The 23,664-nt window shown below is 47.4% G+C and overlaps 1 protein-coding gene across 1 annotated transcript in view; it reads left to right on the plus strand.

Annotated features, from left to right (window-relative positions):
• The first annotated feature begins 1,031 nt into the window (after positions 1–1,031).
• LOC122548603 (potassium channel subfamily K member 1-like) overlaps positions 1,032–23,664 on the plus strand; it is a 33,596-nt gene continuing 10,963 nt past the window's right edge. The window contains exon 1 of the mRNA XM_087978747.1: positions 1,032–1,924. Within this exon, the coding sequence (XP_087834873.1) occupies positions 1,567–1,924 (358 nt within the window). The 5' untranslated portion in view covers positions 1,032–1,566. The remainder of the gene's footprint in view (positions 1,925–23,664) is intronic.

Here is a 23,664-nt window from a genome sequence, read left to right on the forward strand (position 1 = left end):
GCGTCTCACTGTGTGCACGGGAGCGCTGCGAGTGAACCTGACTGAGAATTCCAACCTGGAGCCAGCCAGGGGACACCAATTCCCTGACTCTTCAGACAGAGCCCCCTCAGCGCCGGCGCTGGGTCACGGGGGGGGGGGGGGGAGGCTGCAGTCGCTGGTGTCTTTCCAGTTTATTGGCTTTGACAGACTCGTGGTTTCCACTTACCTGAAGACGTCAGGAGCTGCTGCCACATCCTCGCCCCTGCCTGCTCTCTGATGCGGAAGGAACAAGCTGACTTTTATTATAGGTCAGAGTCAGCCAGCGATAGCTCCGGAGAACAGAGTGCAGTGAAACCGGCCACTCCGGACAATCAGCCCCCAACTCCAGAAAACAAACAGGGGACCCGAGAGACTTCCAGAGGCCGGACTGTCATTAACAGGGGCCTCTCAGACAGTTCCACCGCCACTCCGGGAACACTCAGCGACAGCGACAACTCGACACAGCGCACTGAATGACTTCGAGAACTCTCCCAGCCTGGGGTAACATTGGGGACTGTATCCCAGCCTGGGGTAACATTGGGGACTGTATCCCAGCCTGGGGTAGCATTGGGGACTGTATCCCAGCCTGGGGTAGCATTGGGGACTGTATCCCAGCCTGGGGTAGCATTGGGGACTGTATCCCAGCCTGGGGTAACATTGGGGACTGTATCCCAGCCTAGACTAGCATTGGGGACTGTATCCCAGCCTAGACTAGCATTGGGGACTGTATCCCAGCCTAGACTAGCATTGGGGACTGTATCCCAGTCTGGGGTAGCATTGGGGACTGTATCCCAGCCTAGACTAGCATTGGGGACTGTATCCCAGCCTGGGGTAACATTGGGGACTGTATCCCAGCCTGGGGTAACATTGGGGACTGTATCCCAGCCTGGGGTAACATTGGGGACTGTATCCCAGCCTAGACTAGCATTGGGGACTGTATCCCAGCCTAGACTAGCATTGGGGACTGTATCCCAGCCTAGACTAGCATTGGGGACTGTATCCCAGCCTAGACTAGCATTGGGGACTGTATCCCAGCCTGGGGTAACATTGGGGACTGTATCCCAGCCTGGGGTAACATTGGGGACTGTATCCCAGCCTAGACTAGCATTGGGGACTGTATCCCAGCCTGGGGTAACATTGGGGACTGTATCCCAGCCTAGACTAGCATTGGGGACTGTATCCCAGCCTGGGGTAACATTGGGGACTGTATCCCAGCCTAGACTAGCATTGGGGACTGTATCCCAGCCTGGGGTAATATCGGGGACTGTATCCCAGCCTGGGGTAACATTGGGACTGTTTCCCAGCCTGGGGTAACATTGGGGACTGTATCCCAGCCTGGGGTAACATTGGGACTGTTTCCCAGCCTGGGGTAACATTGGGTTGTACACCTGTTACAATAATATTGGGGACTGTAGCCTTGCCTACGGTAACATTGGGTGTACATACCACCTTAGAGTAACAGAGGGGACTGTAGGCCAGTCTAGCTCTGTGCTACCACAAAGCCAGCCGCGCAGTTCCTGCCCTGTCTTTCTATTGTCAGCCGGGGAGATGTTCCAAGCTCTAGGCAGTTCTAACCGTTGCCTCCGCTTGATGCACAGCAACAAGTCCAGCTGTTACTTTGCTCTGCTGGCTCTCGCCTACCTGCTGTACCTGAGCTTCGGCGCCCTGATCTTCTCCTCAGTTGAGTTGCCTTACGAGGACAGCCTCCGGCGGGAATTGAGGGAGCTGAAGGACCAGTTTCTGGAGGATAACCCATGTCTGACCCCAAACAGCCTGGAACATTTCCTGGACCAGGTCCTAGAAGCCAACAATTACGGGGTGTCCGTGTTAAACAACAGCACTGGCAAGTGGAACTGGGACTTCACCTCTTCCCTCTTCTTCGCTGCCACTGTCCTCACAACTACAGGTAAAGCAGGGGCAGGTCCCAACTCCTCATTGCTTTGTTCAGCTATTGTACGCTGCACTTAAAATTTGTCTGCTGTTTACCTACTTTGTCAAATCAATAGGATTTGATGATGGCATTGTATATGTTCTGTGTGTATCTCTATAGAATATACGTGTGCAATGTGTCTATAATTAGTGCATGTCTGTATGTGCCTGCACCAAATTCAAGGTTGACAGTGCATTACTAAATGGGTAGGAAGTGCTGTCCTACAAGCACGGATGTTAGAATCTGTTGTGTGCTGTCCTCTGATATGGGTGCAACAATTCCTGACATGCCACAAGGGAGTTTAGATTAGAGTAGATTCCCCTACAGTGTGGAAACAGGCCCTTCGGCCCAACCAGTCCACACCGACCCCCCCAAAGAGTAACCCACCCAGTCCCATTTCCCTCTGACTAATGCACCTAGCACTACGAGCAATTTAGCACGGCCAATTCATCTGACCTGCACATCTTTGGACTGTGGGAGGAAACTGGAGCACTCGGAGGAAACCCACATAGTCATGGGAAGAATGTGCAAACTCCACACAGACAGTCGCCTGAGGCTGGAATCAAACCCGGGTCCTTGGCGCTGTGAGGCAGCAGTGCTAACCACTGAGTCACTGTGAATTAGTTGAATCTGGGTATGGAAACTTTCAAAGATGATGGTTTGAGGTACAATGGGCTGTCATGTGGGTGAGTGTGGGCTCACACTGGAAAAAAATCAACATGCATTTGTTAAATGTAGATCACATTGATCAAACTCACTGGAGTCTTTTGATAAGGTTGCAGGCAGAGTTGACAAAATGGCATGTTTGACGTGAGGTACGTGGACTCTCACAGGGTATTTCAGAAACCACCACAGAACAGCCTTGTCAGCAAAGCTGAAGGCGCTGTCAGGTATAATGTTATCAGAGTGACAGGAAGCAGAGACATGGTGAATGGTTGTTTGTCAGACTTGGTTGGTTTCTAGTGGGGTTCCCCTGGGGATGGTGTGAACCACTGCCTTTCTCAATCTATATTCATGAGCCAGGCTTGAGCACAAAGGGCACCATTTCCAAGTATATAATGCCACTAAACTTGGGAAGCACTGTGAATTACAAGCAGAAGAATAATCCACTGGTGACAGAGAGGAGGCTGTGGGTTACTGGTGGGATGGCGAGATGAAATTTACTCCAGGGGGCTGTGATTACCTCTTCTCAAACGTCCTCCCGAAATCAATGTAAAACATCAGGTACAATTCTGAAGGGGGCTACAGGAACAGGTGGATAAAACAAAGAAGTGTGGATGCTGGGGATCTGAAACAAAAAACAGAAATTGTTGGTGAATCTCAGCAGCTGTGGAGAGAAGATCTGTACTGTACCCTTGGCTGAAGGAGTGATCAAGTGAGACCTCCACCCAGGCATTCTGCAGCGGAAATCTAGTGACAGAACAGTTCACTTTACAGAGCTAGGGAGCTCATCGAGGAGCCTGTTCCTCATTCATTCATTCATAGGAGTTGCTGGCTCGCCAGCAAGCTCAGCTAATCCATCCTGGATCAACTGCACAAGGTGGGAGGCAGCTGCTGCTCTGAACTACCATAGTCTATGACTGACCTCCAGCAACCCAAATCAGCTTCTGTTGTGCATTGCTTAGAGTCATGCCCCACAAAAAAGACAATAGTTATGGTTGCTGGAGAACTAAAATGAGAGAACACTTAGAGTCATAGACGTGCACATCACAGAAACAGACCCTTCGTCCAAGTTGTCCACGCCGACCAGATATCCTAAACTAATCTAGCCCCATTGGTCAGCATTTGGCCCATATCCCTCTAAACCTTTCCTATTCATATATCTATCCAGATGCTTTTTAAATGCTGTAATTGTACCAGCCTTCGTCACCTCCTCTGGCAGCTCTTTCCGTACTCTCACCACCCTCCGCATAAAAAAGATCCATTTTAAAATTTCTCCCTTCTCACCTTAAACCTATGCCCTCTCGTTTTACCTATCCTGGGAAAAAAGACCTTGGCTATTCACCCTATCCATGCCCCTCGTGATTTTACAAACTTGTATCAGGTCACCCTTCAGCCTCTGAGGCTCCAGGGAAAACAGCCCCAGCCTATTCAACTTCTCCCTACAGCTCAAACCCTCTGGTCCCGGCAATATCCTTGTAAAGCTCTGCTGCACCTTTTCAAGTTTAACAATATCTTTCCGATAGCAGAGGGACCAGAAATAAATGAAGTATTCAAAGAAAACCTGTATTTCTTTAGGTCCAAAGAATGTCTTAAGGTGCTTTGCAGTCAGTGAAGTAGTTTTGAAGTGCAGTCACTGTTATAATGTAGAAAAATTGACAGCCAATTTGTACACAGCAAGCTCCCACAAACAGCAATGTGATTCATGACGAGATAATCTTCGTTAGTGGGGTTGATTGGAGGTTGAGTATTGATCCCCAAGGACACCAGAGTTAACTCCCCTGCTCTTCTTTGAAGCAGTGCTGCGGTATCTCTTACACTGACCTGTGAGGGCAAAATGGCACCTTGGGTTAACATGCAATCCAAAAGACAACGTCTCTGAGAGTTCATCAATAGTTCACACTGTACAGGAGGGGAGGTGACACTGAGACACCCAGAAACCTTTTATACAAGATAAAACTGAACGTATCAACCCCTCCCTTGCCACTCCTCTCGCTGAATAGATGAGACCATCAGTTCTTCACCTCAGCCACCTGTCATTGTGTGGGAGCCTCTGTAAGGAGGCTGCTGTTCACCCAGTATCTCCTCCCAGCTCACCACACGACTACGTAATCAATGCAATGAGCTAAGGATATCCACGTCTTGTTATTCTCGAGGCTATGGAAAAAACAGCAACTGGCATTTATATCGTACTTTCCTGTAACAATATCAGACCGGGATTAGATGCCGTGTCACACATATTAGAATTAGGGATGGGAAGCTTAGTTTAGACTCGAGGTAGGTTTTAAAGAACCCTCTTCAAGGGCAAAAGAGAGTTGTTGAGATTTAGACTGGGCTAGACCCTTGGCTGCTGAATACACAGTTGCCAATATCGTAAAGCAATGACATTTGAGGTTATTAGAGTGCAGCTATCTCAGGGGGTAAGGGGGCTGGAGGAGATCATTGATAGCCATGTTGAAAATTGTAAAATGTAGCTGTTGTCAGAACACGACTGAATGTAGGTCAGCGATGGTGGATACAGGCAGCTGAGCTTTGAATGAGCCAAAGTTTACAGGGTCGGGAGTGCAGTGCTGGAAAAGCACAGCAGGTCAGGCAGCAGCCGAGGAGCAGGAGAATCGATGTTTCGGGCATAAGCCCTTCATCAGGACATTCCTGATGAAGGGCTTATGCCTGAACGTTGATTGTACAGCTCCTTGGATACCGCCTGACCTGCTGTTCTTTTCCAGCACCACTCTGTTCGACTCTGACATTTCATCATCTGCAGTCCTCACTTTCTCCATATAAAGGAATGGGATTGTTGATGGTCAGGTTTGCTCATGGAAATGTGCCGCAGTGAAATAAACCTAAAGCTCCACGTAGTACATAAGATGACTAAGCAGTTTGTGGGTGAGGCCAGGAATTTTGGTTCAGACTCCTCCCGCTCTCCCTTTTGAGAGATGTCACCAGGATGGTTTCACCTTCCTCCCCAGACCCTGGCCTGACTCTGCACTCTCGCTCATTGCTGGCCTGGTCACTGCAGGTTTTACACAGCGTTGAAGCCAAACCAGACTGTGCAGAGACTGAGTGATGTCAGTGACAGTGACCCAAAGGGATCGGGATGATCAAAGGAAGCTGGGGCACTTCACAGGTATCAGCTCGACTCCTCCCCAATCACTAGAGTAAAAATGAATCTGCTTATTTGCAACATCTTCCACTTTAATAACTTCAATAACATCTTTGGATGTGAAATGCTTTCAGACATCCCGAAATGTAAAGATTTCCTTGCACTCCAATTTCAGGGCATCATTAAAGCTGACGCTGTCAAACTTAATGAATAGTTGGATTGTTTAAATTAGTAAATACCACCAGCCAAATTGGTATGTGTATTCGGTGTTAAATAAATACCTGCTGTATTAAATAACCAAACACAGATAAAGAGGCAGATAGCCAACTTAGTGGGGCATGACCATGCAACATGAGGGAGGTCTTTGTCCAAGCGGAGGACCCAGCCCTAATCCTGAGATTGTCGCTGGGGTGGCACGGTGGCTAGCACTGCTGCCTCACAGCGCCAGGGTCCCAGGTTCAATTCTAGCCTCGGATGGCTGTCTGTGTGGAGTTTGCACATTCTCCCCGTGTGTGTGGGTTTCCTCTGGTGAATTAGCCATGCTAAATTGTCCCATATTAGTCAGAGGGAAATGCGTCTGGGTGGGTTACTCTTCAGAGGGTCAGTGTGGACTTGTTGGGCCGAAGGGCCTGTTTCCACATTGGAGGTAATCTAAACCTTGTCACTATCTCATTCTGATAAAGACTGCTTCCCTTTGCAGCCACACCCCACTGAATCTCAGCATTTGCCTATCTTTATTGCTGTTCAAAGCACATTTGTTTAAAGGTAGGATACATACATTTTAAGATTTCTATACAGAGGTTACTGATAAGAGTTCCACATGCTTCTTAAGCTTTGATCTGTCTTTGCCCAGGACACTTCAGATAAAGTGATATTGCTTCTTCAGGTAGGAACAGGTGAGGCAGTTGGATTTCTGTGCAAACAGGAAGTTTTCAGTGATCACACAGATCAGACAAGCAGTAGACCCTCACCTACCATACCAGCAACTGCTGTTTCCAGCCCTGGCTCATCTAAACCTGCTGCTGACTCCTTCCTACTAGAGAGCTGATAGCCAATCAGAGGCTGACAGCTCCTCATTTGGGTAGTTGTCATGGGTGGGGTCACTGAGTCACTTTGACTAAGAGCCTCCCCCATTCAAATGTTTGGACATTCTGTATAGTGACTGCTGCTGCATGCTAGCAACTGTGGGATGAGGCGTTGAAATAGAGGTTTCACAGAGAGGGAGAGCTGTAGGGACTGGAGGAGGTTACATAGAGAGGGAGGGTCGTAGGGACAGGAGGAGGTTAGAGGGAGAGTTGTAGGGACTGGAGGAGGTTACAGAGAGAGGGAGGGTCGTACAGGAGGAGGTTAGAGGGAGGGTTGTAGGGACTGGAGGAGGTTACAGAGAGAGGGAGGGTCGTAGGGACAGGAGGAGTTTAGAGGGAGGGTTGTAGGGACTGGAGGAGGTTACAGAGAGAGGGAGGGTCGCAGGGACTAGAGGAGGGTAAAGAGAGAGGGAGGGTTGCAGGGGCTAGAGGAAGTTACAGAGAGAGAGGGCTGTAGGAATTGGAGGAGGTTACAGAGAGACGGAGGGTCGCAGGGACTAGAGGAGGGTACAGAGAGAGGGCTGTAGGGGCTGGAGGAGGTTAGATGGAGGGTTGTAAGGGTTGGAGGACATTACACAGGGTGGGTACTGAGGGAGTGCTGCACTGTCACAGGGTCAGTACTGAGGGAGTGCCGCACTGTCACAGGGTCAGTACTGAGGGAGTGCCGCACTGTCACAGGGTCAGTACTGAGGGAGTGCCGCACTGTCACAGGGTCAGTACTGAGGGAGTGCCGCACTGTCACGGGGTCAGTACTGAGAGAGTGCCGCACTGTCACGGGGTCAGTACTGAGAGAGTGCCGCACTGTCACGGGGTCAGTACTGAGAGAGTGCCGCACTGTCACGGGGTCAGTACTGAGGGAGTGCCGCACTGTCACGGGGTCAGTACTGAGGGAGTGCCGCACTGTCACGGGGTCAGTACTGAGAGAGTGCCGCACTGTCACGGGGTCAGTACTGAGAGAGTGCCGCACTGTCACGGGGTCAGTACTGAGAGAGTGCCGCACTGTCACGGGGTCAGTACTGAGAGAGTGCCGCACTGTCACAGGGTCAGTACTGAAGAGAGTGCCGCACTGTCACAGGGTCAGTACTGAGGGAGTGCCGCACTGTCACGGGGTCAGTACTGAGAGAGTGCCGCACTGTCACGGGGTCAGTACTGAAGAGAGTGCCGCACTGTCACGGGGTCAGTACTGAAGAGAGTGCCGCACTGTCACAGGGTCAGTACTGAAGAGAGTGCCGCACTGTCACGGGGTCAGTACTGAAGAGAGTGCCGCACTGTCACAGGGTCAGTACTGAAGAGAGTGCCGCACTGTCACAGGGTCAGTACTGAAGAGAGTGCCGCACTGTCACAGGGTCAGTACTGAAGAGAGTGCCGCACTGTCACAGGGTCAGTACTGAAGAGAGTGCCGCACTGTCACGGGGTCAGTACTGAAGAGAGTGCCGCACTGTCACAGGGTCAGTACTGAAGAGAGTGCCGCACTGTCACAGGGTCAGTACTGAAGAGAGTGCCGCACTGTCACAGGGTCAGTACTGAAGAGAGTGCCGCACTGTCACAGGGTCAGTACTGAGGGAGTGCCGCACTGTCACGGGGTCAGTACTGAGAGAGTGCCGCACTGTCACGGGGTCAGTACTGAAGAGAGTGCCGCACTGTCACGGGGTCAGTACTGAAGAGAGTGCCGCACTGTCACGGGGTCAGTACTGAAGAGAGTGCCGCACTGTCACAGGGTCAGTACTGAAGAGAGTGCCGCACTGTCACAGGGTCAGTACTGAAGAGAGTGCCGCACTGTCACAGGGTCAGTACTGAAGAGAGTGCCGCACTGTCACAGGGTCAGTACTGAAGAGAGTGCCGCACTGTCACAGGGTCAGTACTGAAGAGAGTGCCGCACTGTCACAGGGTCAGTACTGAAGAGAGTGCCGCACTGTCACAGGGTCAGTACTGAAGGGAGTGCCGCACTGTCACAGGGTCAGTACTGAAGAGAGTGCCGCACTGTCACAGGGTCAGTACTGAAGAGAGTGCCGCACTGTCACAGGGTCAGTACTGAAGGGAGTGCCGCACTGTCACAGGGTCAGTACTGAAGAGAGTGCCGCACTGTCACAGGGTCAGTACTGAAGAGAGTGCCGCACTGTCACAGGGTCAGTACTGAAGAGAGTGCCGCACTGTCACAGGGTCAGTACTGAAGAGAGTGCCGCACTGTCACGGGGTCAGTACTGAAGAGAGTGCCGCACTGTCACGGGGTCAGTACTGAGAGAGTACAGCACTGTCACGGGGTCAGTACTGAGGGAGTGCCACTCTGTCACAAGGTCAGTACTGAGAGAGTGTTGCACTGTCGGACGGTCAGTACTGAGGGTGTGCCCCACTGTCAGAGGGTCAGTTCTGAGGACTGCCGTAATGTTGGAGGTTACAGAGGGAGGGAGGGAGGGTTGTAGGGCCTGGAGGAGTTTACAGAGAAGTGGAGGGATTTAGAGACTGCAGGAGGTTACAGAGAGAGGGAGGGTGGGGAAAGGTGGCGATGCTGTGAGAAGGTGTTCTGAGTTCTGTTAGAGTAGGAAGCCTGATCTTTGAACTTGCTCAGAGCTCCACTGAGATTCTGGATCAATGGTGCTGGAAGAGCACAGCAGTTCAGGCAGCATCGAGGAGCTTCAGCAAAATCAAAATCAACAAGGTAAAAACAATGACTGCAGATGCTGGAAACCAGATTCTGGGTCAATGGTGCTGGAAGAGCCCATTGTTGTCTGCGAATCTGGGAGCCCAGAGCTCCAACCTTTGTGTGGTCCCAGAGCCCACGGTGGAAAATCATGTTGTAGAAAAGGGAAGTGACAAGATTCACCAGGGAAACAAGGATGAGCCATTGTCAGCGTGGAAGCAATGGAGCGATGTTGGCGGGGAACAGGCTGTGAATTAGAATTGAAGGGACAGTGTGTCAGGGGAGCTGAGGTCTGAGGATTGCAATGTGAGTGGCTGAGTGCTTGGCTGTTCTTGATAGTTGGCGGGTGGCACAGTGGTTAGCACTGCTGCCTCACAGCGCCAGAGACCCGGATTCAATTCCCGCCTCAGGCAACTGTGTGGAGTTTGCACATTCTCCCCGTGTCTGCGTGGGTTTCCTCCGGGTGCTCCGGTTTCCTCCCACAGTCCAAAGATGTGCAGGTCAGGTGAATTGGCCGTGCTAAATTGCCTGTAGTGTTAGGTGAAGGGGTAAATGTAGCAGAATGAGTCTGGGTGGGTTGCTGTGTGGAGGGTCGGTGTGGACTTGTTGGGCCGAAGGGCCTGTTTCCACACTGTAAGTAATCTAAAAAAAATCTAAAAAGGTTTCTGTGGAATTATCAAAGAGCAGGGTTAAGGGAGGACGAACAGACTGTGCCCTTCAGCCTGTGAACTGAATATTACTGTCTGTCCTCCATCCTGCTCACAGAAACCAAAAACAAACTCCCAAGGGACATCTACAATATTGTTTGGAAATCATTTTGAAATGGAGCTGTTTGTGTTTCTCTCAGGTCAAGCTGCCCTTTCAGTGACCCAGTAAGTGCCCCAGCTGTCTGCCTGCCTCACACTCTCCTCTGTTAATCTCTCTCGCTCACCTTCACTCTGGCCCTCACTCTCCATCTGACTCTTGGGTGCTGCCAGCCAGTCCCCTCCTCATGGGAAGGTGGGGAACAGGCCTGATCCATTCTCCAGCACCTCTCTCCCTCTCCACCCTCTCTGGAGGGAAATTGGGATCCTGCTCTGCGGACCCTCTGGTCATGCCACGATGGCCCTGACACAGTGTGACACTGGGCCAAGGCCGTGTATGTGACAATAGGAGGTGTGTGTGTAGATGTGCAATTCGGAGCACAGAAATAGTTGATGGCAGTTAGCTGCTGAATGTGAGACAGAGACAGAGAGAGCAGGATTATTCAAGACAGGCTCATGGGCAAAAGAAACATGAAACCCAGACAGTATGGGTCGAGACTGCTTTACATGTCACACCCTAAATCTTCACCATTCCACTGACTACAGCTTTTCAATCTCAGTGAAAAAAAACAATTCCAACATTCACAGGTTACCTGTGTCACTTTCCAAATAACTGAGTATCTTGAGTCAGAATGGTGTAGGTTCAAATCCCTCTCCAAAGATTGGATCACAAATACCATGATGACTTCAGTGCTGTGGGAGTGCCGCACTGTCGGAGGGTCAGTATTGAGGGAGTGCCGCACTGTCGGACGGTCAGTATTGAGGGAGTGCCGCCCTGTCGGAGGGTCAGTACTGAGGCAGTGCCGCACTGTCGGACGGTCAGTATTGAGGGACTGCCGCATTGTCGGAGGGTCAGTACTAACTGTACTGTCAGCAGTTCCCTCTTTTCTGTGAGATTAGATTACTTACAGTGTGGAAACAGGCTCTTCAGCCCAACAAGTCCACCCCAACCTGCTGAAGCGCAACCCACCCAGACCCATTCCCCTACATTTACCCCTTCACCTAACACTACAGGCAATTTAGCACGGCCAATTCACCTGACTTGCACATTTTTGGACTGTGGGAGGAAACCGGAGCACCTGGAGGAAACCCACACAGACACGGGGAGAATGTGCCAACTCCACACAGACAGTCACCCGCAGCTGGAATCGAACCGAGGACCCTGGTGTTGTGAGGCAGCAGTGCTAACCACTGAGCCACCGTGCTGCCCACATGTTACATCAGAGGCTCCGTCAGCCCCTTCAAGTGGATGAAAAAGATCACACGGCCATTGTTTGGTGCGGAGCAATTCACCTTGGTGTCCTGACTAATATTTATCCTTCAATGCAAATCTGTAAAGAACCACAATATCTGGCCATTATTTCATTGCTTTTGTCGGAGCTTGCGGTGTGTAAATTGGGTTCCACAATTTCTTCCTCACTGCAGGGACTACGGTTTTTTTTAAAATTACTTCATTGGCTGTCATGACTTGGAGGTGCTGGTGTTGGACTGAGGTGGACAAAGTTAAAAAGCACACAACACCAGGTTATAGTCCAACAGGTTTATTTGAAAGTATTGGTGCTTCCAAGTAAATGTGTTGTTCTATAACCTGGTGTTGTGTGCTTTTTAACTTCATTGGCTGTGATGTGCTTTAGGATGTCCTGAGGTGGGATCAGGCACTACTATATCAATGCAAGTTCTGCAGTCCTGCTTGTTCAATTTAGAAATCTGTTTAGGTGAACTTAATCCCAAAAGGGGGGTGCTGGGCCAAGTCAGTGATTTGTTTCAGTTTGACAGCAGCCTGTGATATTGACCTATTTTCAGCAGCACCCCTGCCGAGGGAGAACTGTTCATTCATTCACATCTTGTTGGAGCTGCTGCAATCATTCCTCCTGTGAGAGCAATGGGGGGGCATCCGAGAATTAATAACCTCGACAGCACTACATGTCAGGTTGTCAGAACGAGAAGCATTGGGCTGAGAGGATACTGATTGAAAGAGGTCCTTATATCTTCAGAGACAGGGAATTAGTTTTAACCTTGTTTGGCAGCAACTCTCTCCCCTCCCCCATCCCCTAGTTCTTCAACCCTGTCATGTTCCACACAGAGAGAAAGGGACAGACACTGCTCAGAATTTCCTCCCAATCCTCCAGTAGGGAGCTTCACTTGATGAGTGCTGGACACCCCACAGAGGAGCAGAGCCAAGATATCTTCCCCAGCTCTCAGTACTGACTGAGTTCAAGCTGCAGCCATATTGAACTGAATTTAATTCTGTTCCAATCTCAGAGACTGGGGAAAGTTTGCTTTTATTTAACATGCTAGTATGTCCAAGGGGGTGGGGGTGGTCCAGAATGATTCACTACTAAACTCTCTGCTTGTTCTAACTGAGTCAAATGGCTCCCGCCATTTTGTGCACAACAGCCTGCAGACCTGAATGACCCAGTGAAGTGGGTAAAGGGATAAATATTGGTCAAAATGCAAGGACAAACTGTCCAACCTTTTTTGAATGGTGTCAGGGAGGTTTCAACATGTCATCCAGGCTGACTGTCCTCTTGCAGTACCAAGGGAGCACTGCACTGTCAGAGGTGCCGTGTTTTGGGGTAAGATGCTAAACTGAGGCCCTGTTTGCTATCACAGGATGGAAATGATTCCTCAGCCACTATTTTGAGGAAGAGCAGAGGAGTTCTTGCTGTGTCCTGAATTCTGAACACAAAAAAGGTTATCTATTCATTGTCTCAGTGCAATTGGTGGGATCTCATTGTGGCCAAATTGGCTGCTGGCTTTCCTACTCCATTTTAAACAGTAGTTCTCTGGCTGCAGGTTACTCTGTGACACTGTTCTGTGAGGTACAAGTCCTAAATTGATTTGGAACACAGGGACCTCTATTCCAATGAAAACAACAGAATGAACATTATTTTTGAACTAAGTATTAACTGAGCTCTAAAACCCGGCTCCAAACAGATCAACAGCCCATGTCACAGTAATATAACACGGTAGCGTCTAAAATAATTCATTCTTAACAGAAAACCAAAGAACTGCGGCTACAGGAAGTCAGAAACAAAATCAGAAATTGCAGGAAAAACTCAGCAAGTCAGGCAGCATCTGTGGAGAGAAAACAGAGTTAATGTTTCGCTTGCAATGACCCTTCTTCAGAATTAATTCTTATTAATTAATTCTTAATAATTAATTCTTACACAACTCTTCAGGCATCTCAGCATTCCAACTCTGTCTCACTCATGATAGGGTGGTTTAGGATAAAAACAGACCAGGGGCTCCCTTCATTATCTACAGCCACCATCTGATAATCGCATCATCCTGTGACTAGTCACAGTCACTAGTCACTCTCTGTCAGTGTGTTGCTAATAGACTTGTCAGGAGCTGAGGAAGTCCTCTGTGATGGAAAGCTTGGGATTCTGGAAGTTCAAAGTCAACTGGTCCTCCTAAACATGGACCATATCCCATGTTTTACCTCATACATTCAGAATAACTTGGAATCCCCTTTCAGAAATCCATGGAACTAACATTTGAATGAATCAATATGAACTTCTGCCAGCATCTCCCTGGACAATGTGTCCCATAGACTGGCCACTCACTTACTGGAACACTTCTAGAATGGTCATCTCCAGTAACCTAGACATCCTGTCGTACCACATGCCTGGGGAATCTCGTTATGCTGTAAGTCACTGGGAGTATGACGCTTCCTCCACTAGCTGGAGTCTGGTCCCAAGTCATGTTAATCCCCAGGACTCCATTTACAATATTTCTATCCTGGCTCCTGCCTGAATCAAGCAGGAATGAGGGAATGTCCTGTGGGAAATTGCAGATGAAATGGACAATTTCCTAACCATTGCAATCTTTTAGACTAGAATAGATAGATATATTTGATTTTGCAACTGTAATAAATGCTTGTTGTATAAATGCCTCAATAAAATAAGGGTTTCTCAGACACGCTTCACAGCCACCAACTGAGAGATTTACAAAAGGTCAATTTCACATTCATGCCAATCGTGTCCACCATGTTGGCACTTTGGCTCAGTGGTTAGCACTGCTGCCTCACAGCGCCAGATATCTGGGTTCGATTCCAGCTCTGAGTGACAGTGTGGAGTTTGCACATTCTCCCTGTGTCTGTGTGGGTTTCCTCCCACAATCCAAAGATGTGCAGGTTAGGTGGATTGGCCATAGTGTTCAGGGATGTGTAGGTTAGGTGCATTAGTCAGGGATAAATGTAGAGTAATAGGTTCAGGGAATGGGTCTGGGTGAATTGCTCTTCGGAGGGTCGGTGTGGACTTGTTGGGCCAAAAGGCCTGTTTCCACACTGTAGGGGTTCTGTGATTCAGCCCTTCCCAGACATTGCCAATTGGCTCGGTGTAATCTAGGGCTAATCTTCTTGGCACCCCTGCATGGGAGAAGACTGTTCGGGACAATTAGAGAAAAGGATCATGATTTTTGAGAAATTTTCTTTGATTTGCTTCATTGTTTATTAGAAGTATTAGGGACTGTTTTTCATTCATTTATGGGATGTAAGCATTTATTGTCTATCTCTAGCTGCCCAGTCAAATGTCAACCATAGTGCATTTGGTCTGGAGTCACATGTCTGCCAGACCAGGTAAGGGAGGAAATCTGTCATCCTTAAACAACATCAGTGAAAAATGGGATTTTACATCAGTCACCATTAGGGTGGCTTTTTATTCCAAATGTTTATATTCTTTCATGGTGTGCTTTGAGCCCCTGTATCCAGAACTTTAACTTGGGACTCTGGATTGCATATGTATTTGCATTACCATCAGACCACCAGCGCCTCATCACAATTAAGACTAGCCCACTCAGGTGTTGGAGAACCTGTCCACTTTCCAAATGTTTAAACACTTCCAAGGTTGCTGGTTTAGATAACCAGTGAGGAGAGAATGTGGAAATGGGGAATTTGGAGACCGAAAGATCAAACCTCCAAGAATCCGACTAAATAGCAACCCTCAAGTCCCATTCCCTAACTGACCACTTCCTGCTGCTGTATAAAATCATTTCTCTTGTAATGGGCAGTGTGACATGCCTGAAAACTAGACTGGGAAATGAATGCACTGCTCATACAAGAATTCCGTTGTACAAGACTAGTCAGTGTACAAGATTAGTCAGACTAGTTTGCCTGATCCCTGAGTTCTACTGCTTTTTCCTACTGGCTGTCCCATGCAGAGCAGCAAGAAATTCATTCAGGGAAACTCCAGTAATTTGACTATAGTGCGGGATTTATTGGGAATCAGGAGAGCCAGGCGACATCTGTGTCTAACCTCCTCTCGCCCTTTAGGCCTCAGAGATCTCCCTCCCTCCCCCTCCGCTATGTCTGGCCTCCTCAACATTCTCAGTATTCAGTCTTCAGCTGCCAAATCCCTAAGCTCTGGAATTTTTCCCTAGACCTGTCTGTGTGTCTCTCCTGCTTTCCAATGGTCCTTATGAAAACTAATCTCTTTCATCAAGCATGAGGACACTTGTTTATGGTGCTGAAATTCAGTTTTTGTCTGATAACAATTCTGTATTGTGCTTGGGAGCATTTTTGCCCTGTTAAAGGTGTTATACAAATAAAATTACTTGTTGCCTTCCTGTCAGTACCTGTTTTGAAATTATAAACTCAAGAACATTCCTTTTCATCACCATTTGACTATTACAGATCTCCTATGATATTCCTCCACTTAAAACAGGGAGGGGGTTTGAACCCTGGTATTAGGTCAAATTGTCCTCTATGTTATTAGCCATGATCTCAATAATGGGGCAGCAGATGTGATGGGCTGATTGGCCTGCTTCTGGTCTTATGCTGTTGTCTATCAGCCATATCTGTCAGTCAGAATGTTGTGGGTTCATGTCCGGTATCTAGACTGACGCATCACTGCAGTACTCAGGTGCTAGCTCTTGAATGATACATTACATTGGAACCTTCAAATCAATGTTTTAAAAAAAAACTCATAACGGTATTTGCAAACTCCAAGTCCATTCTCCCTGATGTTCTGGGCTGATACTTATTCCTCAACCAATATCATTAAAATAGACGATCCCATCATTATCGCTCTGTGGGATCTTACTTTGCATAACTTGCAAATTTCAGCTGGATGTCATTATTTTGAAGATGACCAAGGGAGTCCCCCTGATATCCTGCCAATATTTATCCCTCAACCAGTAAACATAAAGAAGGCAGAATGACTCCTGCTCATCCCTCAGACTGTCTGAGGGAGAGAGAGCGATGTGTTGTATACTCCATGTATCTACAGTCCATGGTAGGGGTCACAGGTTTGGGAGGAGCTAACTAAGGAACCTTGAGTTACTATAGTGCGTCTTGTTGATGATACACACCGATACCAGTCCACATTGTGATGGAGGGAGGGGATTTTAAAGGTGGTGGATATGTTGAATGTTTGTAGATGTGTTGTCAATCCAGCGGGGAGGAAGTGAGGACTGCAGATGCTGGGGATCAGAGCTGAAAATGTGTTGCTGGAAAAGCGCAGCAGGTCAGGCAGCATCCAGGGAGCAGGAGAATCGACGTCTCGGGCATAAGCCCTACTTCAGGCTTATGTCCGAAACATTGATTCTCCTGTTCCTTGGATGCTGCCTGACCTGCTGCGCTTTTCCAGCAACACATTTTTCAGCTGTCAATCCAGCGGACTGCTTTGTTCTGGAAGGTGTCAAGCTTCTTGAGTTAAGTTGGAGCTGCACCCATCCAGGCAAAAGTGAAATATTCCATCACACTCCTCCTTTGTGCCATGTAGGTGTTGGATGGGCTATGGGATGTCAGAAGATGAGTAACTCGCTGCAGGATTTCTAATCTCTGACCTGTTATTGTAGCCACTGTGTTTGTACAAAATGTCCAGCAGAGTTTCTGGTCAATGATAAGCCCCTGGGTGTTGGTAATGTGTGATTCAGTGAGGATGACACCATTGAATGTCAAGTGGCTGTGGATGGATTGTCTTGTTGGAGATGGTCATTGCCTGGTACATGTGTGGTACAAGTGTTATTGCCATTCATCAGCCCAAACCTGAATATTGTCCAGGTCTTGCTGCATTTGGACATGAGCTGCTTCAGTATTATTTAACCCTTTAAGCCCTGGTATCATTCTGATTTAACCCTTTAAACGCTATTCAATTCGAGTTGTCGTCTTGTCTGTTGCAATCATGTTCTAACCACTGCCCCACGCTATCAGGAATGTTCTAGAGTAGACACGGTTCATTCGGCCCATCAAGTCTCTCCCAGCCATTGTGCTGTTCAGGTTGTTGCAGACAGGACTGTATAAAGTTATGCTGTTAATCATTAGCAACTTCTCATTTCCCAAGTCACATTACGGAGGGTTACAGAGGCACTGACGATACCATTGCACCTCATTAAGTGCAGTTTCTGCCTCTGGATAAAGCTATCTAGAACTACACTTTACTGAATTGTTACTTAGCAATTTCTGATTTCAGTTTGATATTTCCATTACATTGGAGCACAGAAACATTGAGCACACGTGGAAGCTATTCCCACCTATTTCCTACATTAGTACAAATAACCACCCTTCACAAAGTATATCTTGCAACACAGTGCTTTGGAAATCCTGAGGGTGCTCAAAGGTATTACATAACTGCAAGTGCTTTACTGGTCAGAGATATGGTTCACTCACTCTGGGCTGGGCAGTCAACCCCAATAATACTGGAAACAGAAATTGATGGAAATACTCAGCAAGTCTTGCAGCATTGATGGAGAGAAATCAGAGTAAACTTTCCAGGTCCAGTGACTCCTCTTCAGAACTCCAATAATGTTTCTTCACTCAATAAAGAAGGTGGTAGAAAGAAGGCAGAACGACTCCTGCTGTCTGAGGGAGAAAGGGCAATGTGTTGTATATTATCTACTTCAGATCTTTGCAGAGATGACACTCATTTCTATGTATGTAACAGCTTTATTTGCAATGTTTTAAAATGTCTGCTCCATGCTTCAAGTCTACCTTTCAATTCTTTTTCCAGCTTGTTAACTTCTGTCTGAGCTCATACCTATGCCTAACCCCAGGCAGCATCAATAGTAAACAGACAAGGATAATCAAACACAGAACAGCTGAACCATAGAGAGAGCAAGCTTTGATCTGGCCTCGTTCCCAATCTTTAACCAGGTTAATTCAAGAATTTTATACAAAACTGTTCAGAAAGTACACACCGACATTTAGGACAGAGATGAGGAGAAACTTCTTCACCCAGAGAGTGGTGGCTGTGTGGAATGCTCTGCCCCAGAGGGCAGTGGAGGCCCACTCTCTGGATTCATTTAAGAAAGAGTTGGATAGAGCTCTCAAAGATAGTGGAATCAAGGGTTATGGAGATAAGGCAGGAACAGGATACTGATTAGGAATGATCAGCCATGATCATGTTGAATGGAGTTGCAGGCTCGAAGAGCTGAATGGCCTACCCCTGCACATATTGTCTATTGTCATTTGTACACATATAAACACAAATGTCATTGCATGTGCACACGAACACACTCATAGGGGACATAATGTTCAAGTACACACCTATTTAAATGGTTACTGATGAACACATACATGTGTAAATATTTAAGTACATAAAAATATTCCTGGTGCGTCATGTAAATTGTACATTCATTTTTACCTCCACCTTCTTTACACCATCAGCCGATGGCGAATAAATCATTCCTCATTGTTTAAATAATTTGTGCTGGGTTAGTGCCAGAAAGGTCCAACATTTCTTTCTGAAAATCCAGTCACACCTGTCCCAGTTGCCAAGTACATCAGCCATTGCCTTTCAGGGTGTGGCAGCTTTCCTCTGTGAATGGTTCGTACTGCACAGAAACAGACCCTTCGGTCCAACCAGTCCACGCCAACCATGTTCCCAAACCAAACTAGTCCCATCTGCCTGTGTTTGGCCTATATTCCTCCAAACCTTTGCTGTTCAAGTATTTATCCAAATGTTTTTTAAACATTGTTACTGTACCCACATCCCCCACTTTGTATGGAAATTCATTCCAAGTGCAAGCCACTCTCTGTGGAAACAACGTTGCCCCTCGTATCTTTTTTAAATCTTTCTACTCTCACCTTAAAAATATCTCCCTTAGTTTTGAACTCACCAGTGCTAGGGAAATCACTCATGTCATTCACCCATATTCACTGGCACTTCCCTTCTGATGGCCATCAACATTAACATTCCCCCATCTATTCACCGACCACTCCCCCAAAAGCTAGTGGGCAACTCCCAAGTCACATCCTTTCTCCCTTTGTTGAGTTAGGAATACTCAACAGGCACGCTGTGCACAGCAAGATCCCATGCACAGCAAGTGAACAAATACACAGATTTTAAATTCTTCTGGTGATGTTGGCCGATTGAGTTGAGGCGGGCGGGGGGGGGGGGGGGGGGGGTAAATGTTTGCTCGGAGCACCAAGGAAGGACGCAGGGGTTATGGAAACACAAAAGGCAGTGTTTACCCTTTTCTGCCTTTCGAGGAGAGGTCATCGGAGGTGGGAAGGAGAATATAGGTGCCCATTTCCCCACCCCTCCAATTTCAAGCCTTCTGCAGAGACCACATTCTGCCCTTCCCCCACACTGCTCACCCCACAATCACTTTCAACCCTCTGTGTAAGATAGGTATGATCCAAACAGATCATAGATCAAACAGGTCATTGATCCTCTAGAATGAGAGTGTGGCACCTACTCTTCCCTTCCTTAACTCGCAATTACCGTTTTCCAATCCCAATACCACCTCCTCCACAAATCCCCCTCCCCCAAACCTAATCCTCTTCTTTTTCCCTCAGTCCCCCCTCCCCTAATTCCCCTTTCTCCTAATTTCCTACTCCCCTTTCCATGGTTTGAGTTCCCAAATGGGACTGAATCACCCTTAAGGTCTCATCTCATGAACTCCAGGCCATCGAAGGACCCATGACTCTTTGTCATTGGTCAGCTGACAGGTCCACCCTTTAGACACTACCTTTCACTGGCCAATCAGAAAGTGAACAGACTCTGCAAACCAATGCCCTGTCAAATGACCTTTTTTTAATTGTAGCTCGCGGTTGTTTTTAATCACAGATGAGTTGAACACCCTTTCCAATCTTCCTCTGCTGTGTCCCAATGTTTCCTGTTTAACTCTTGAACATACCAGACCAACCCTGCAATATTCCTAGCCTCCGGTAATAGGGTCTGCTTTAATATTTCATTAAATTGGGAACCCTCATTTCATCCGTGTCTGTCACACTCTTTACCCACTCCACCTCTCTATCTCTTTCACACTTTCCTTTACCCTGTCCTCCTCTGTCTCTTTCACACTCTCCCCTTTACCCTCTCCTCCTCTGGATTACTCTCACTCTCTTTATGCTCTCCTCTTCCGTCTCTCATTTCTCCCGGGACCAAGTTATTTCCACTGACCTACCCTGAGGTCGAACGAACCATTTTACCCACACGGCACTTACTTAGTTCATCATCAGGTACATTTAAAGCTGAAAGTGATTACTATGAAAGGAACTGGCCATTTTCTGTTCTGCTGCTGAGACGTTTTAAGTTTATAGCCAATGGTTGAGTACTTCCGTGTATCTAACCTTCAATCAGATTTGACACACTGTAATTGGCCATCCATTAAGAAAGAGCTTACATGTACACTGTTCCTTGGCCAAGCTTAAGTTGACCCAATGCTCTTCAAAGCCGATGCATTATTTATAAAACTGTAGTCTGTCCAATAGGTCAGCACACCCATAGTCTTTGAAGCTGAACATAGCAACATATAAAACATGACTGACACCAGCTGCTCAGACTGTGAATCAAACAGGGTCAAGAAGAGAATTTACATAGCACCTTTCATTACAGCAGGATACCTTTACAGCCAATGAAGTCCTTTATTTGGTGTGTAGTCACTGTCGTGAAGTTGGAAACGTAGGGCCCAATTTACATGCAGAAAGCTCCCTCAAACAGCAAAGAGAGAATCTGTTTCTAAGGGGTGGGTTGAGGGATAAAGTTGGTCTATCCAAGTTCTTGACAAATTTGGCTGCCCGCTGGAGCTGCTCAATGTGATCTCCTCTGTATGAAACATGATTGGTGTCAGAGCATTGGAATCCTTTGAGATTCACCAGCACATCAGAACGGACAGGCTGCTATTCGGTTTTGCTCACCTGAAGTCCAGGACAATGATGGACCAAGTCCTCAGAGTTTTGTGATACACCGATGATATAGTATACTGGCGAGCACAGTATACTATATTATATACTGACAAGCACAACAGCAAATGGGCAGATTCTCTCAAATGTAAAGAGTTTGGTTTCCACATCAGCCTCAGGAATGTTGTCATATCACCGTCTAGCAGCATTGACAATGTGACACCAGATGATGCAACAGTTTCACATACCTAGGTTCTGCAATCACTAGCAATCTGTCATTTCGATGCTGAAATCAGCACACTTCGCCAAGCCTGTGCACTCAATGTATTCCTTGACAATAGTGAAGCCTGGACAACATATGCTAGATCAGAGAAAAAGCTGAACAGGTTCCACGTTCATTGTCTCAGACAGATCTGCTTGGCATCTTTTGGCATTGCAAAGTCTCTAACTCTGATCCTGGAGTGCATAAATTCCATCCGCATATACTCATTACAAAGCGAGCAACATACCTGCTGGCTCAGTGACGTCCTTCAGGTGGATAAGATATCACACCATAAGATGTCACACACAAAGAATCTTTGTACAAAATGAACTGTTCACAGGTGGTTACCTTGGCACCCCTACTGCTGTTACAGTGACACCTACAATTGGGATATGAACACTGGGAACATTGACACTGAACGCTGGAAAGCATCTGTTGATGACTGCCACCTCTGAAAGCTGACTGTTTGGAAGGGCATTAGAAAAGGCGAGCTGAAAGAAAAAAAACACAGCTGGCCAAGAAGAGGTCGAGAGAAAAGAGAGGCCAACAAATGGTACATTTGGCAGCCCATTGCAGCAGAGGTTACTATGTCAGAGTTGGAGGGGAGCGGACGGTGGGGTGGAGTCTCCTAAGCCACGCTAGATGATGCCTAACACAGTTGATCACCACGACACGAACCAGTTTATTACAAGATGGAACACTGCCAGTATAACATTGGGCAGGACAATGCCTTGCTCTGATAGATTTGTTTCCATCTGCCTCAGAGGGTATATGAGACCACTGTCAAAAACAGTACCTCAGACAACACATTACTCCCTGAGCTTTGAACAGAACAATCAGCTTGGAGTCCACATCAGTCAGTCTGTATATTAAGAAGGGCTTTATTCCTGAAGAAGGGCTTATGCCCGAAACGTCGATTCTCCTGTTCCCTGGATGCTGCCTGACCTGCTGCGCTTTTCCAGCAACACATTTCCAGCTCTGATCTCCAGCATCAGCAGACCTCACTTTCTCCTCCAGTCTGTATATTAACTCCAGCTTGATCTTCACAATGAGTACAGCAGGAGGTTTGCTAATAGAGTCATAGTGTCGTACAGCATGAAAACAGACCCTTCGGTCCAACTCGTCCACACCAACCATGTCCCTAAACTAAACTAGTCCCAATTGCCTGCATTTGGCCCATTATCCCTCCAAACATTTGGTATTCATGTATTTATCCAAATGTCTTTTAAACACATCCACCACTCCTTCTGACAGTTCATTCCATACACAAACCACCGTGTAAAATTGTTGTCCCTCATGTCATTTTTAAAACTTTTTCCTCTCACCTTAAAAATATGCCCCTAGTTTAGAACTCCCCAATCCCAATCCTAGGGAAGAGACCTTTGTGATTCATTTTATCTACACCCTTTGTGATTTTATAAACCAGAGTAAGGTCACCACAATCTGCTCTGCTCCAGTGAAGGAGTCAAGCTGACTGGACAGGTGACCAAAAGTTTGGACAAAGAGGGAGATTTTGAAAGAAGGGTGAGGGGGTTCCAGAGTTTTAGGGCCCAAGATGCTTGAGAGCAAGGTTTCCACCGGTGGAACAATTCAACTCGGGATTGACAAAAGGCCAAATTTCTCGGAGCACAGAGATTTTGGAAGTCTATGGAACTGGAGCAGGTTAGAGATAGATGAAAATTACAGAGAGAGAGAGAGAGAGGCTGTGAGGGGAACTGAAAACATGGGAGATGAGAGTTGTTACTGGATTTTGGTATGAACAAGTAGTGGTTATTTCTGTGTTTGGTACGTTCACAAAGATGACAATATTGGCTCTAAGTTGTAATTGTTCTAAATTTAAGTACTGATAAGATGGAGGGCTCATTTTATTCTGATGGGAGTTTTCTTGGAAAGGAATGTGGAGTGCTGGAGTGGTAAAGGTACAGTTGTATATCGAGCACAGACAATGTGCGTTGGTGTACTGTAGGAGTGGGATTGATTCCTTAATGGGGCCCAGGTCACTTAGATAATTAGGTAAAAACAATGACTGCAGATGCTGGAAACCAGATTCTGGATCAGTGGTGCTGGAAGAGCACAGCAATTCAGGCAGCATCC

This window comes from Chiloscyllium plagiosum, unplaced genomic scaffold (assembly GCF_037043375.1).
Source record: "Chiloscyllium plagiosum isolate Xiang-an unplaced genomic scaffold, Cpla_swu_hap1 HiC_scaffold_3, whole genome shotgun sequence".
In the NCBI taxonomy this organism is placed as follows: Eukaryota; Metazoa; Chordata; class Chondrichthyes; order Orectolobiformes; family Hemiscylliidae; genus Chiloscyllium; species Chiloscyllium plagiosum.